Raw genomic sequence first — 14,890 nt, forward strand, 5'->3', positions numbered from 1 at the left:
TTATGTATATATAGTAGATATCGAACCCCATTCGATTACTTCGTGTGTCTATTTCTACAGATTTTGAACCCTGGTTCCGCCATTGACTCTTCGTGATACGTGGCAGCTTTAAAATGTCAGTGACCTTTTCAATTTCAGTGAACAAACTGTGATATTAGCAAAACCCATATCACTGTTTCAATTAGCATGTGTATAAATAGAATCAAAAAATTGTTTTAAGCCAATTACTAATCCACCCTTTTCACTTACTCTGTATCTCCAGCTAACTTTTAACCAAAACAGCCATGGCGGCGACGGCGGCAGTGTCGCAGATTCCATTGACAGGGATGAGGAAGAACAGTTTGTTACCAGCATTGATTAAACCAGCTTCGCCTGGAAGAACCGGTAGCCGGAATATCAGTTTCGGTTTTAAAAAGGTTTTGCCGGTAAATGTTATAGCGAGTAGTAATGGAAGTGGTAGTACTGATAATGGCGCTGTTTCTGTTGCACGTACAGCTCCAGTAACTCCTCCTTCGCCTGCTAGCTCTCGGTGAGTAACAATCATGCATATTTTTATCATTGTTAGATGCATTTGAAGTTGTAGTTCGTTCGGAGCGTTTGTTTGGATATTGGTTATTTGATGATTGATGAGTTGTTTGGAGCTTGATAAGAGAATATTGGAGGTAGTTTGGGTCAATAAAACTAGAAATTTGAATATTGCTTTCAAAAGGTTGTTCCTTGCTTTCTATTGAATCATTTTGCATTAGGAAATATGGTTCTAGTTTAATTCCTTCTAAGTTTCCTTGGAGATAATTTGTGTTCTAGAAAATAGCAATTGATTAATGGAAGTGGTTATTTTGATTTGTTTGTCAATTTTAAAGTTTGTTTCCATGTATCTTTTATATTAGGGGTTGTCCATAGGAATATTTGAATTAAAGTAGTTTATGATTGTTGTGATGGTGACACTCATTTTGTGGAGTATTAGGCTTTTTTTTTTTTTCATTTTGATTAGTAAACTACACAGGATTCCAATTATTTTGGCTTTTCTATCTCCTTATCTCATTGCATGAGTCCATTTGATGTTGTTCCAGGTATAATATAACAGCTTTCTTGGTTGATTGAACTTTTTGACCCAGTCTTCTGATTCCAATGAAATAATTAAGCCTCGAACAGTAAAAAGTATTACTATATTGCTAGAGTAACAGATTTTCTTTGTCAAAAGATCAGCTTTTTAACCGACTTATAAAAGGATGAAACTTTCTCGTATATATAATAAGTTTTTAGTATATCAGTCTTCTACAATCCTTTATATCGGGTATTCCCTTCCCCGTATTTGTTCTTTTTGAACTTAATTCAAAGAGGAAGAAGGCTGCCAAATGGATAGCATGGCAGGTCCAGGACCATTTGAATTCTAGTTGTACAATTGACCAGATTTGGTTATTTCGGAAAATTAGACTTCTATACTATTTAGATTTTGATAGAATTGTCAAAGAATTTTCCTTCTTTACTTTTTGATGGTTACCATCAGTTATATAGAAATTGTTTAATACATTGGCCTCATTGGAGTTGTAATTCAATGTTTATATATCACCAGGGTGAAAAGTCACACCATTTCAGTATTTGTTGGGGATGAAAGTGGCATAATCAATAGAATTGCTGGAGTTTTTGCTCGAAGGGGTTACAATATTGAGTCACTTGCTGTTGGTTTGAACAAGGATAAAGCTCTCTTTACCATAGTAGTCTCAGGAACTGAGAAGGTCTTGCAACAAGTCGTAGAGCAGCTCAACAAGCTCGTGAATGTCTGGAAGGTTAGTCCTATCTTCTGAAATATCAGGTTGTATTTTGTTGTTGATCTTAAAATTTTCTATCTGGGTTTTCAAGCTATGTTTGCTTTGACTCTTCAAAAATTTTAATGGATGCCTGTCAAATTCCCCAGAAGTAGTGTATTTTTGGAGAATCTAACATCGGCATGGAATCAAAAGTAAAAAGTCCACACAATTTAGTTTCTAAGGATGTTTTCTAATGGGAAGGTGCCAATTTGATAAATTTTACAGGAGCTATTTTCTGCAGTTGTGTGTTTGTGACAATGGCATGACTATTCACATACATATCAATTACCCATTTATACATTGCTGTCAATTGATCCCCTGTTCTTTTTAAAGCATCTGTGATTGTTATACTTGTAGGCAATCATCATTAACTGAAGTTCTTTGAAATGTTTGGTAGAGGAAGCGCTGATTTGTAAGTTAAACAGTAGGCTTGCATACTTAATTTTCCTTTGCCTTGTGACATGCAAAACGTCAAAATAACTGGTAATTGTCATTGGTTTCTAATTCTTCAATGTCCTTTCTCATTGACTCAATGGATAAGTTAAAGTAGTACCTTAAATATCTTTGCACTTCAAAAAAAAAGAAGAAGAGTTACATCCTTAAATAAATTCTTCTGCAGTGAGACAAAATTATGTCTACCTTGTATTCAGTTGTCATAAAACAGATCACACTTACCAAATTATTTTGGTATGATGTTTCAGGTGGAGGATCTGTCAAGAGAACCACAAGTGGAACGGGAGTTGATGCTCATAAAACTGAATGCAGACGCAACCACAAAAGCTGAAGTATATAAGATACCTCTTGCTTTTCGTGCTTAACTTTGCTCTATATCAGAAATATTTCTAAATCAATGAGCTGGGACAATCTCCCTATTGATTACTCTTTAGACCCCAAGTTGTCGCGGGGGGGGGGGGGGGCNGGGGGGGGGGGGGGCTCTATTCGAATTTAATCTCTGACAGACTGCAGTTAGCATATTAATCCTCCATTTGCAAGAGACAATCCCTCTAAGTCTGTTTACCTGCTTTAGTAACGAAATTGATCAAATAGGAAAATAAAGAGCTAGAATTCTTTTCTATAATTTTTTTCTTTAAGAAGTGCTGGAATTCTATTAAATAAAGAAGGATCTAATTTCATGAAGATCCATTGTAAACAAGAAAACGAGGTCCTTTCCTTTTAGGCAGTAATTTGAATGCACACAATATAAAATTGTTAAGGTTCCTTGGTCTTTAGCTTCCCATCTTTCAGTTACAATGTATATAGAATGAACAGTGTATAAATTGTTTAAGTCATTGATTATGACGTGCCAGTATTTTCTTCTCGTCTGAGTCTATGTACTATCTATCTCATTATGCTTTACTCTGATACTCAGATCATGTGGTTAGTGGACATCTTCAGAGGAAAAATTGTGGATATATCAGAACACTTTCTGACTATTGAGGTGACTTCAATCTTCTTTCTCAGCTTTTACATGTCATTTGAAGTGTTTAGACATGTCTCTTGCCTTGGGGTCTGATGCATGGCTATCACTTGATCACTGATTATTTTAGCAACTTAATCACACAACACTATTGAAGACTTAGATTCATCTGTTACATAAAACTTTGCATATACTAATATGATGAGTGTACAATGTGCATAATTTCATTTTTGTAATGCCAATCAAGTTCTTGTGCTTTTTTAAATAACAATCAGGTTTATTGTCTTGTGGTTGGCTTAGGTAACTGGTGATCCAGGGAAGATGGCTGCCGTTCTGAGAAATTTAAGCAAGTTTGGGATTAGTGAACTAGCCCGAACTGGAAAGGTACATTTTCCATGTTTGAAACGACTTATATATTCTAATTTTGGCATATATGCCTAAATGGGTTTGATGATTTTGGTTACCATGTTCTCTGATTGCATAGTTCTACCTTATATAAGCCAGTAACTTTTTGCAGACCAGCTGTAGTGATAAAGGTTGTATGAGCTCTTAAAGGTTTGGTTCTGATAAATGCATAATAAATTGGATAACTGACTAAAGTTTGAGGAGTCACTGATTTCTTAGTTTGTTTGTTGTTAGTCAGATGTTGTCTCAAATGTTTAATATTAAGGGTTTTCTTACAATAATACCTTGATCTTTGTCACCACAGATTGCTTTGAGACGAGAAAAGATGGGTGAGGATGCTCCTTTTTGGAGGTTTTCTGCAGCTTCTTATCCAGATCTCGAAGAAAAACTTCCCAGTATCCTGAACAACAAAAGTCGACCAATTGACAATGGAGCCAGCAATGATCCAGGGGTATATTATGTTCTCAAACTCCCCGTGGTTTAATTCATCTTCATGCATATTTGGTATCTTAATAAGCAAGTGTCTTGCTACATGTTATAAGTCTAATTTCATTTAACTTGCTTCTTTAAGAATTTCTTTTTCTAGTTTCTATTCCCGACTTATCATTATTTTTCCCTTTGGATGTGATATTCATGGACGACTTGTTGATCTTAAGTCATTTCCTACACTAAGCTTCTTGTTAATCTTAAGTCATTATCCTCTTTTTTCCTAATTTTTTTTAAAAAAAACTGGAAAATTAAAATTTTTGACGTAAATGAGACAATATGTACAATGTGAATGCTGTAGTCTTCCTAATCCTTCAAGAAAGGAAAATATGAAAAAAAGTTATGCTATCTATACACATTTCCGTTTCACAAATTTGAACTTTATGATATAGAGGAATCAATTTGCACAGAGAGAATGCTGTTTCCTTCCTAGGATATAAATAAAAGGAAAAAGAGAAAATGGTTGTATCAGTATCTAAGTTTTTACTTCAAAATCTCCAGAAATTCATAGAGGCAAAAGTGTGGGTATGAACTGGGCTTCTTATTGCCATCTTCCTCCTTGTTGATAGCCGATAAATATAGAGGCCTTAGATTCTCAGATCATAAGAGTTAACTTGCTGATCGCTAAAAAATGAAGTGCAATCTTGATTCTACATTTCTCTTTCATTTCAAAGGCATGATATCTTGTCAAAACAAATGTCAAACTTGTTTCAGTTTATTTGTTAGATTTCAGGAGGCCATCCATAATTTATTTTAAGATTAAGTTATCAAGACAAAGAATTAATGATTGTCCATTGCTGTGTAAGCTGATGTAATTCATATTATGCTCACATTTCTTCTGATCTATGGTTCTATTTATGATGGTTTAAGGTGTTGAATCTTAATACTGTGAATTTGCATTCAGTTTTAGCCAAAAAAACTTTAGGATATATTTTTCCGCTCCAATGTATGCTCCAATTTAAACCTGTGCAGGTGTGAGAATTTCTGTTTGATTTTCTTGTGTTTAATTTAATCCGAAGTTGCAAATCTTCTTCTTTTGGTTTGAATATAGGGTGATGTTTATCCTGTGGAATCCAGTGATGAAATCTCAGTTAATCAAGTTCTCGATGCCCACTGGGGATATCTGTATGATGGAGATGTAAGGACCCTATCTGCTTCTCAAGATCTATCTTTTTATTTCTGTATCTTCTGTGGAGAAACCTATATTACTCCATATCTGCTTTGGCTGTTGAACATATAGTAGTCTGTAAACTACTGAGCCTTCTAATAATGTAAAGCTTAATTTTTCTTTCCAAAATTGAGAAAGACTGCTGGAAAAACTGAGTACATCCTTTTCCCAAATTCCATATCCTAAATTCACTTTCCCAAGATGGACCTTTTTGTCAAACCAAGTATTAATTAATCAAAGTGCATTGTTAGATAAGATAAGAACTATAGTCTTAATTAATAAAAGTACCTTATGGAGGCCATTTTGCCAATGTGGTTCTCTTTGTTCCCTCTACATGCTGCAAATCCGATAATCATTTTGATACTGCAGTTGACTGGGATTCGATCACACACATTAAGCATGCTTGTCAACAATGCTCCTGGGGTCCTAAATTTGATAAGTGGTGTTATATCTCGACGAGGGTATAACGTTCAGGTTGCTTTTTCCACTGATTCTTGCTGCTTCCCCTGTAATTTCTCTTCCTCTTGATTTTGTCGTCTGAGCTTCATTTCAATGATTATGTTGCAGAGTCTTGCTGTAGGCCCTGCAGAGACAGAGGGGCTTTCACGTATTACCACAGTGGTCCCTGGAACTGATGAAACCATAGGGAAATTGGTCAAGCAATTTAACAAGTTGATAGATGTTCATGAGGTAAATTTACAAGTTGATAGATGTTCATGGGCTAGCTACAAGCTGATTTTGAGATGATTAGGTGCTTAGGGATGAGTTACCTACCACGGTAACTCAATATATTTTGTATAAGAAGGGTCCCAACTAGTTTTACTATTTGTTGGGATTTCTTTACTTTTCCAAGCCGAGGGTCTAGCTGAAACAACCTCTCTACCACCCAAGGTATGGGTAAGGTCTGCGTATACACCAACCTCCGCAACCCCACTTGTGCGATTAAACTGGGTGTGTTGTTGTTCCCTTAAGTTGATCAATGATCTGATAAGCGTTTGCCTTAGTTTTTTAAGTTCCCACTATATTTCTTAAAGTTGTCGTCTTTTGTGCTCAACCTTCGCAGTAGTGCAGTTAACCTTGTTAATCGTTCAGACTCATTGCACTTTGCCAACTCTATTGTAGGTTTTCTAAAACTTAAAAGATAGCGTGTACTGTACTTTCACCTTTCCCTTATCATTAAGATCATAGTTGTTAAGACCACCCTTCTCAATGAGAAAATGCTTGTAGATCGATACAAAATTTTCACCTTGAATGAGAATTTTACTCTCTAAAAAGTTCCACTTTTCTCATATATGTACTAACATCTTGTTCATTGAGGTTGTTAGATCATACATATAATACAGGTGTGCTCGTATTTTAGGTTCGAGATATAACTCATTTGCCATTTGCTGAGCGGGAGCTAATGCTCATTAAAGTAGCCTCCAATGCAGCAGCAAGGAGGGATGTCCTTGATATTGCCAGTATTTTCCGTGCTAAACCTGTTGATGTGTCTGATCATACAGTAACATTGGAGGTGATTTTTTTATTATTTTTGTCAAGTAAAATTGGAGATGAAAATTAGAAGAAACTGTTTTTTTCGTGTGTTCAGCTCTTTTCATGTTGTTACTTGTGTGTACTGGTATGCTTGCATACTGTATAAGATTGCATTTTTATTTTTGATTGCTTTAGACCCTTTCTTTACATGTTCGCTCTAGCGATTTGTTCCTCAAGCCAATCATTAATTCACACATGTTATTGACATACTATTAACATACTTGGCCAGTAGTGTGGGGAATAAGCAGGATTTTGCTGAAGCAGTGTCTGTTATTGTCACAATATCACTTTTAAATGGTTTAAGTATGGGAGTTTGTAGTTTTAAGGCTTTACTTCTGGTCTATGATAGTTGTTTTTGTATTTTTCCAAGCGGTGTCAGTTTATTGTGTGTGTATATATATTTATACATTCATATTGCTTTGGTAAAAGGTATTATTTACACACATTCAAAAGAAAGTTCTTTGGGAAATGGTGTTGGCTTACACCCCTTACTAACCGCTGTACATGACTGAATATATCTGAATTTTCCTTCTCACGGGTAACCTTATCATAAATGAAAAGGAATGCTCATGTATACTTGTGTCGTGTCTTCCCCGGATCCCCCATTGACTTCTCGTTGATTGCATGTACATTTTGCAGTTGACTGGGGACTTCAACAAGCTGTTGGCGTTGCAAAGACTACTGGAGCCTTATGGCATTTGTGAGGTTTGTTTTCCCAAACTGAATTTTGGCATCTCAACTCGTATAGGCTGGCATCTTGAAAGTGTTAAATCCTGCATTTTGTCAACACATAGGTTTCTATAATTATAATAGTTCTTATCGATGTGATAATTTTGTCATTTTAGTCCACGTTGTCATTCTTTTGGTGTAGGTGGCTCGTACAGGGCGGGTAGCATTGATACGAGAATCTGGTGTTGACTCAACGTACCTCCGGGGTTATGCTCTTCCTCAATAGTGTTAATTAAACTCTTAAGTGTATTTTAATACATCGGAAACAACCTCTCTACCTGCACAGGTAGGTATGTAGGGTAAGACTGCATACACACCACCCTCCCCATATCTCACTTGTGGGATTATATTGCGTATGTTGTTGTTGTCGAGTTTCTTTCTTGCTGACCTTTTCTGGTCTGAGAAATGAAGAGTTCATTTGTGTACTATTTCTAGTGCCAGTGTACTTGTAATATTTAGGCATTCATTAACTGAAAGAACTCCAGACTATGTAGAGCCAATGAAGTTGAGTAATGTTGTAAACTAATTATGTGGAATGTATCATTTGGATGTTTTTATTAATACATGAGTTTAAGTTATATGCACGGACAATGTATCGTCTTTTTACTTTATTCACTTTCTTGTGTTGAAGACTGTACAAAATAGCGCGCGTAAAAAGTGGTTTTTACAGAGAACTCAATTTATTGACATATTGTTCTAAACTTACATGCAACAAAAGGATTTATGTGGCATTCAGGTCAACAATGCAATCAATTTGGTTTGATCTCACTGTTACAATCGATTTGGGTTAAGGCTTAATCTCTACATTAACGTAACGATGTGATCAGTCCAAATCAATTGTCACATAAACTGAGACTTTTCATTATTACTTATCAATGAATTTAAATGATACCATACAATAAAATACAAATAACAATTAAAGTAAATTTATATTTAAACTAACAATAAAACACAACACGCAACAATCCTCTAAACAATGTGTAAGTCACAACTCAAACAAATGTATCAATACATTTTTTTAATACTACATATGTATATTTTTAATACTAGATACATTTATTTTTTTTCTACCAAATACTTCAATAAATACATCTTTATGCACAATACATGCACAATACACTAATAAATATATTCATATATGTTTTTTTTATACTAGATAAAGAAGATAATTTTCAAAACTAATTAGGATCTAAACGGTGTCGTTTCTGACCCTTTTTAAAAAAAATAAGAATAAAAATAGTATTGAAATTATTAAAGAAAAATACTGAAAGATAAAAAAAAAATGAAAAAATAAAAATTCTGGGTCTCTAGATCCCCACTGTCCCCCATCGGTCGCCGTTGCCGGTCATCGGAGTTAATCACGACAGAAAATGTAAATTCCGTTCTTCTATCTCTACAATTACTTTTTTTTAGAGAGATAAAACATCATAAATGCAAATTTGGATTTTAAATAATGAAGTTTAGCTGTTGAAATTACCTATTCAAATGCTTTTGTGAATGAACAGTTTTTTTTTTTTAAATTTTCTGTCATATATATATTTTTTGTGTTTGTTTTACAGTTTTGAGCTCAGTTTTTGTGCAAAATGGTGATAAAATGTGGAACTGAAAGTGAAAAGGAGATCAGTTATAGATGTGTTCAGTGTGGATTCTCAGTTGCAACTCTTTACATACAGTACTCTCCTGGCAATATCCGTCTCATGAAATGCGTATTTTTTCTTTCCTTACCTTTGAATTTCATCAACAACATATTTTCTTACTCGTTCTGTTTCAATTCGTTTGTACGGTTTTAACTTGATAAATGTAGTTTAAGAAAGTTTATAGAAGATTTTGAATCTTGTGGTCTAAGGGGCTTTTGGCCATGAAAATTGCCAGTATTTGAAACAAGTAGTAATTTTTATTTTCAAAGTGAAAAGTAATATTCGAAACTAAAGATACGTACCAAAATGTCTTATAATCTTGTGGTGTTAACATGTAATGTGGAAAGTTAGAGTCAAAGAATTGCCAAAAAAGGAAAGAGCTTTTCTTTTTGAAACAGAAAGGAAACTAAGACGGAAATTAATGGAGTATTATTTTTTTGGGATCGAGCTGTTGGCAGAGCGGAGGTGGATCTTGGGTTGGGAGTTTATGGGTTTGTACAATGATTTCAACTAAAGATACGTAGCATGTACCAAAATGTCTTAATCTTGTGGTGTTAAAGATGTAATGTGGAAAGTTAGAATCAAAGAATTGCCAAAAAAGGAAAGAGCTTTTCTTTTTGAAACAGAAAGGAAACTAAGACGGAAATTAATGGAGTATTATTTTTTTGGGATCGAGCTGTTGGCAGAGAGGAGGTGGATCTTGGGTTGGGAGTTTATGGGTTTGTACAATGATTTCAACTTAATGTATGATTATAATGGTTCATAGTCAGAATATTTTTAGCTATTCGGTGTGAATATTTCAATATATAGAGTTTGAGCAAAAGCTAATGGCTTCGGTGAACCAGCATGAACCATGCTGGACCTGTTCCTGCCTGTAGGAGTTTATATCCAATATACAGACCATATATACTAGTGGGTTTTGTAACATTGATTTGGATGCTTATCTTTGTGCAGGGAAATTGCAAAGCAGTTGCTGATGAGTACATTGAATGTGAACTTATGGTAATTGATACAAAAAATGAATTTGAAAAGTTAAAGAGAGAGATAGAACACAAGTTATATGTATAGAGTTCATTCTTGCTTTAGTTCCTAATTGTTTGTTTGAAATGTAGATATTGGTCATTGACTTGATTTTGCATAAAATTAAAGCCTACAGACACTTGTTCTACAATAGGTTCTCGAGAGAGACTTTGCATAATGAGGTACCTGATTCTGTATTTCTAGTTCATTATTTGTTGTGTACAAGTAGACATTGCATTACAAACTCATTTTTTGTTATCGTTTGATTGTTTTTTGTTCCTTTATGCAGGTCTTGTTGTGGAAATTATCTTTGGGTTTCCTCATTTTAGATGCTTGTATCCTTCTAATCTCTAATTCATATTCACCGATATCAAGTGTTTATCTATATTTTGTGTATTTCAAGATTTTAACAAATTATTATACATACTTTTTCTTTTGAAAGGCTAAATATTATTGATATAGCACAAAGATTGTGTCCGAGTACACCAAAAGTTCAATAAACAACAAAAAATGGAAAGCCTCTATTGCAAGCTATCTACGGACCGTAATAAGGTTTCCACATCATTTACAAAATCCATCCTGATCCTACTAGATAACAAAGATATAAACGCACAGATTTGATTTTTAGAGTATTGTTCGCTTGACCTTCAAAAACTCTTCTGTTCCTTTCCTTCCATATGTAGAAAGTTACTCTTTCTTTGTTGACTAGATATTGCGATATGTAATCCTTTATTATTGCATTGGAAGCATACCTAGTGATGGTTTAGTACACCTCTTGGACCTTTGATAATTTGAAGAAATAACTATTTCTTGCAAGTTTATCTAACCAACTATTTGCAATTACAAATAAGGTGTATAAATTTTAATTCTGAAGTCTTTCTCCTTGACATGGTGTTTGATTATTTTCAATTAGAAGTGTGCTTATCTTCTCTTCTTTATTTAAAAAAAATACTGTCTCTTCTTGTGAATGTGATTTTAATCTCGGGACGATGTATTAAACTACTGACCTTTATTGAACTAAAAGAATCATAATTCTAGTTCAGTGGAATAGAATTCAATGGCAGTTCTCTGTTCCTAAATAGAGCAGCCTTTAAGGCATGCATTGTTTAATGGCCTTAACTAGTAAAGACCAAATGTTGGCGGTATGTACAACTCAAGATGAGAGGAGTTTGCCTGCAAGCTTTGCCTTATTTCTGGGACTTTGTGGAAAGGTATGCACCTTGAAATCTGTATTAGTTCTATTTCAGTGCCTATCCGTCCCCCCTGTCGATCTAGATCTTTACTATAAGCATAACGTGGTGGTTGCTGTTGTTAGGTGCTCATGGGCGTCTTCTTTGGGAATCTCATGTTCCTTGGCATAATTCTATTTGGCACAAGGAAGTTTCTGAATGCAAAAATAGGAGATTCAAGGTAAAGCTTTCCTTCATCTTGTAGTTTAATACTTCAGTTTATATTTGTTATGATGTTTGATACTTCCTTTGCGCAAAATAAATGTTCCTTTTTCTTTGGGCGTTCGGAAATATTGGACACCATTTCACTTGCATATATTCTACACGACTTTCTAGACACCTTCCTGCTGGGTATGATTTAACCACTCAATCAGCACCATGTTTAGCCTCTATATATTTTACAATCTATAAATGCACATGTGAGTTGCTGCTTAAAAGTCATTTCAAGTAAAACAATTTTGTTAGCCCTGCAAACAAGGATTGCTTATGGTTTTTACGGAGCTTAAGAGTTTCTAGTGTCATTTGAGGTTTTCTATACCTATCTAAGACCGGAATTCACTCTTTCTTACTGCGTAGAATCCTATCTTTCTTCTATTTCGGGTTGGCTCGCACAGATGGAGTCATTAAGGATCAGTGATTACCTCTAATAATTTAATTGGTAAAGAACATCTCATGTGAGAAGAGGTTTTAGTCTAAATGATTTCCTCGGATGTCAAGTTAGCATATTCATCTTTGGAGCAGAAGTTGATTATGATTATTATTTACTTGGATTTAAATCAACAGGTGTAAGCATATATTGCTTTCGATCCTCGTTTCGAGTTACTTCAAGATTTTTGTTATTGCCATGATGGTATGTTCCTTGCTGTCTTTTGCCCATATTGGATCAATTACTTAGAATTTTTTTTGTTTCACAGTAATACTTTTCTATTAATGTTTGACTTATTTACAGGTGTGGGAGTTTCCCTCTTCCGTTGTTTCCATCATTAAAATGTTTGTCTTGTCATCTAATGCACTAGCATTACTGGGTAAGAAGTTCTTTTCAAATTGATTTAAAATTTGAAGAATGTGAACTCAACTATTTGTCAGTTTATGAAATTTGTCTGACAGTGGAGATTTAACCTTCTCCATGAGAGAGCCTTCTGTTTCCATCTCCAATGTCGTAACTAAGGTCATTCAAGTTTAATCTGAATCCAGGCTAAACTACATGATCTTCTATTGCAGAAATTTTGTATTATTTTTGTTTACTCCTTTAACTGTGTGCGATCTTCGATCTTCTGCATACATAAATTATTGCATTAAACATAGAGAGAGAGAGAGAGAGTAAAAATATGTATAGGCCCCAGGGAGACAAATGAGAGGTACTTTCTAGATAAAGAGGAAATATTTGTGCGTTAAAGCACAAAACCCCTTAGTCTTTTGGTGTAAAAATGAAAATGGACACGAAGTACATAGGATGGTTAATGTCCTCAGTTCTTTTCATTGTATCTAGTGTACTAAGATGCATATTAAAAATGGTCGTGCTATACTAATCTTCTGCACTCTCTTGGTGCTATTCTTTAATACAATTTTAATTACTTCAAAGAAAAAAATATTATGCTCCAATTGAATTATGAATCAGGGTTGGGGATTAGTGAGTGGCTAGGCATTAACTTTTCGAGGCCAGAGCTAGTTTGTCCACATTTTGATAGGTCGGTGTGCCAGGTCTGCCCTCTAGTTTAGACATTCAGTTGCCTGTTGGTGTAACTTTTCTTTAATTTAGTTAAATTTCATTGGTTGTGTCCCTTTGGAAGACTTAAAAATGAAAATACATTCTTTGTGACTTTGGGTATGAAGGTATTGCTTGGTAAAATTCATCAGAGCCTAGAGGTGATGTTCTATCCTTCCTCTCAAGAGTTATAAGTATGGTGTTCTTCTTAACTTATCAGTAGGATTGATATAAAAACTAACATTGGCATCTTAGAGATAGAATTCTGTGTTTCTCTAAGAATTTAGAGGTTTTGATCAGTATTACAAAGATTAGCAGAGGGAGTTATCGTCAGGGGCGGCTCGATACCCTTAAAAATGAGGCCTCCGTCTTAGGCCCCAAAATTTAAGGGCCTCAATTTTTAGTAATAATAGAATTATAATAAGTATTTTTTAACAAAAAAATAAATTATATTTTGTCTTTCTTTTAGTTTGTTTTGAAACATTAAAGAATGTTTATTTTCCTTTTTCAACTGTTGGGCGGACAAGTAAAAAGAAATTCTAGTACATCAAGCTTTCCATGGTAATGTAAAAATAGAATCAGATCAACTTTTTATCAGAAGACTTTGTGTTTTGTGTTCGATGACATACTTTATCGTACTGCCTAATGCTTCTTTACTTTGTTCATCACTTCATCTTGTTACTTTGTTGTCGTTAGTTCTTTTCTTTCAATCCTGCTTCGATTAAACTTCTTTTGAGCTGCTTCTTTACTTTGTTCATCACTTCATCTTGTTACTTTGTTGTCGTTATTTCTTTTATTTCAATCCTGCTTTGATTAAACTTCTTTTGAGCTGAGGGTTATTTGAGACGACCTCTTGATCTACCTTACCCTCTCCCGAGCCCACTTGTGGGATCACACTGCGTATGTTATTGTTGACATACTTTACCCGATTGTGAACCAGTGATCACAGATGCAGTCATGATTCGATGCATATGGATCTGCTTTGCTGCACATGCCATGAAATTCCTTGTTACTCAAGGTCTAGGAGCATATCAAAAGCTAGTTCTTTGGTAGTCATTCAGCAGAGTTCATAAATCCATACTCTTTTAATGGTAGCATCTTGACATTGGCTCGAGAGTAACTTCAAACCTCCAAACAGTTCAGGTAATGCAACAGATGTTTCTTTAATCACGTCGTCTACATTGATCTTCAACAGCATTTCAATCTAATATATTGTCGTTGATATGTTGGTTTTAGACTGAAGATCTCATCCTGTGTTGCTTTCAGAACCATCTGATTATAGCTGGGTATCCTGAAAGGTCCTCATTTCTTTTGTCTTCGACATTTCCTATCCGTCCTTTGTCCAACGACTAGAATAAGCTAGGTGGTGTGTTCTCAGATAGGAAAACTTGACTCTGGTGATCGCGGAGATGCCTACGTTCAAACATGGAGAGATGGGCATTGATACTCTTACTATGATAACACTAGTTGTTCAATTTTTTCATGTTTTCAATAAGAGATGTATTTATATTCTTTTGTATAACAGTCCATTTTATAATGTAGGTTAACTTTTAAGTCAGGAGAATTATGTATTAGCTATTATTTTGTTATTACCACAATTTATTCTCTTTTAGGATGATTCAATGAGTTGAAACAACTTACCCATTAAAATCCTACAAATGGGCCAGAAAGAGCGGAGTTTACGCAGATTTTACCAGTACTTCGTAGAGGTATAAAGGTTGTTTCCGTAAGTCTCCCGAATTAAGTGCAACAA

At 34.7% G+C, this 14,890-nt stretch overlaps 2 protein-coding genes across 2 annotated transcripts; both read left to right on the top strand.

Annotated features, from left to right (window-relative positions):
* Positions 1-216: 216 nt before the first annotated feature.
* LOC107004983 (acetolactate synthase small subunit 1, chloroplastic) lies at positions 217-8,134 on the top strand. The gene is made up of 12 exons (XM_015203420.2): positions 217-529; positions 1,574-1,787; positions 2,510-2,593; positions 3,178-3,246; positions 3,526-3,609; positions 3,935-4,081; positions 5,168-5,254; positions 5,654-5,758; positions 5,852-5,974; positions 6,645-6,797; positions 7,457-7,522; positions 7,689-8,134. The coding sequence occupies exons 1-12, from the start codon at positions 285-287 to the stop codon at positions 7,770-7,772; spliced, it is 1,461 nt and encodes a 486-aa protein (XP_015058906.1). The 5' UTR covers positions 217-284; the 3' UTR covers positions 7,773-8,134.
* Positions 8,135-8,785: 651 nt separating this feature from the next.
* LOC107003385 (protein arv1 homolog) lies at positions 8,786-14,755 on the top strand. The gene is made up of 11 exons (XM_015201707.2): positions 8,786-8,918; positions 9,106-9,252; positions 10,138-10,185; positions 10,296-10,385; positions 10,493-10,538; positions 11,332-11,414; positions 11,519-11,613; positions 12,216-12,282; positions 12,382-12,457; positions 14,078-14,280; positions 14,374-14,755. Exons 2-10 carry the CDS (start codon positions 9,130-9,132, stop codon positions 14,188-14,190), a joined length of 741 nt encoding a protein of 246 aa, XP_015057193.1. The 5' UTR covers positions 8,786-8,918; positions 9,106-9,129; the 3' UTR covers positions 14,191-14,280; positions 14,374-14,755.
* The last annotated feature ends 135 nt before the right edge of the window (positions 14,756-14,890 follow it).

The sequence above is a fragment of the Solanum pennellii genome, chromosome 11 (assembly GCF_001406875.1).
Source record: "Solanum pennellii chromosome 11, SPENNV200".
NCBI classification, from domain to species: Eukaryota; Viridiplantae; Streptophyta; class Magnoliopsida; order Solanales; family Solanaceae; genus Solanum; species Solanum pennellii.

Excerpts from the sequence above, each read along its gene's own strand:
- LOC107003385 (XM_015201707.2), top strand. The coding sequence starts at position 9,130 with ATGGTGATAAAATGTGGAACTGAAAGTGAAAAGGAGATCAGTTATAGA. Across the intron at positions 10,186-10,295 it reads ACATTGAATGTGAACTTATG|ATATTGGTCATTGACTTGAT; the intron begins GTAATTGATACA and ends TTTGAAATGTAG. Across the intron at positions 11,614-12,215 it reads GCAAAAATAGGAGATTCAAG|GTGTAAGCATATATTGCTTT; the intron begins GTAAAGCTTTCC and ends TTAAATCAACAG.
- LOC107004983 (XM_015203420.2), top strand. The coding sequence starts at position 285 with ATGGCGGCGACGGCGGCAGTGTCGCAGATTCCATTGACAGGGATGAGG. Across the intron at positions 5,255-5,653 it reads GATATCTGTATGATGGAGAT|TTGACTGGGATTCGATCACA; the intron begins GTAAGGACCCTA and ends TTGATACTGCAG. Across the intron at positions 5,759-5,851 it reads GACGAGGGTATAACGTTCAG|AGTCTTGCTGTAGGCCCTGC; the intron begins GTTGCTTTTTCC and ends ATTATGTTGCAG.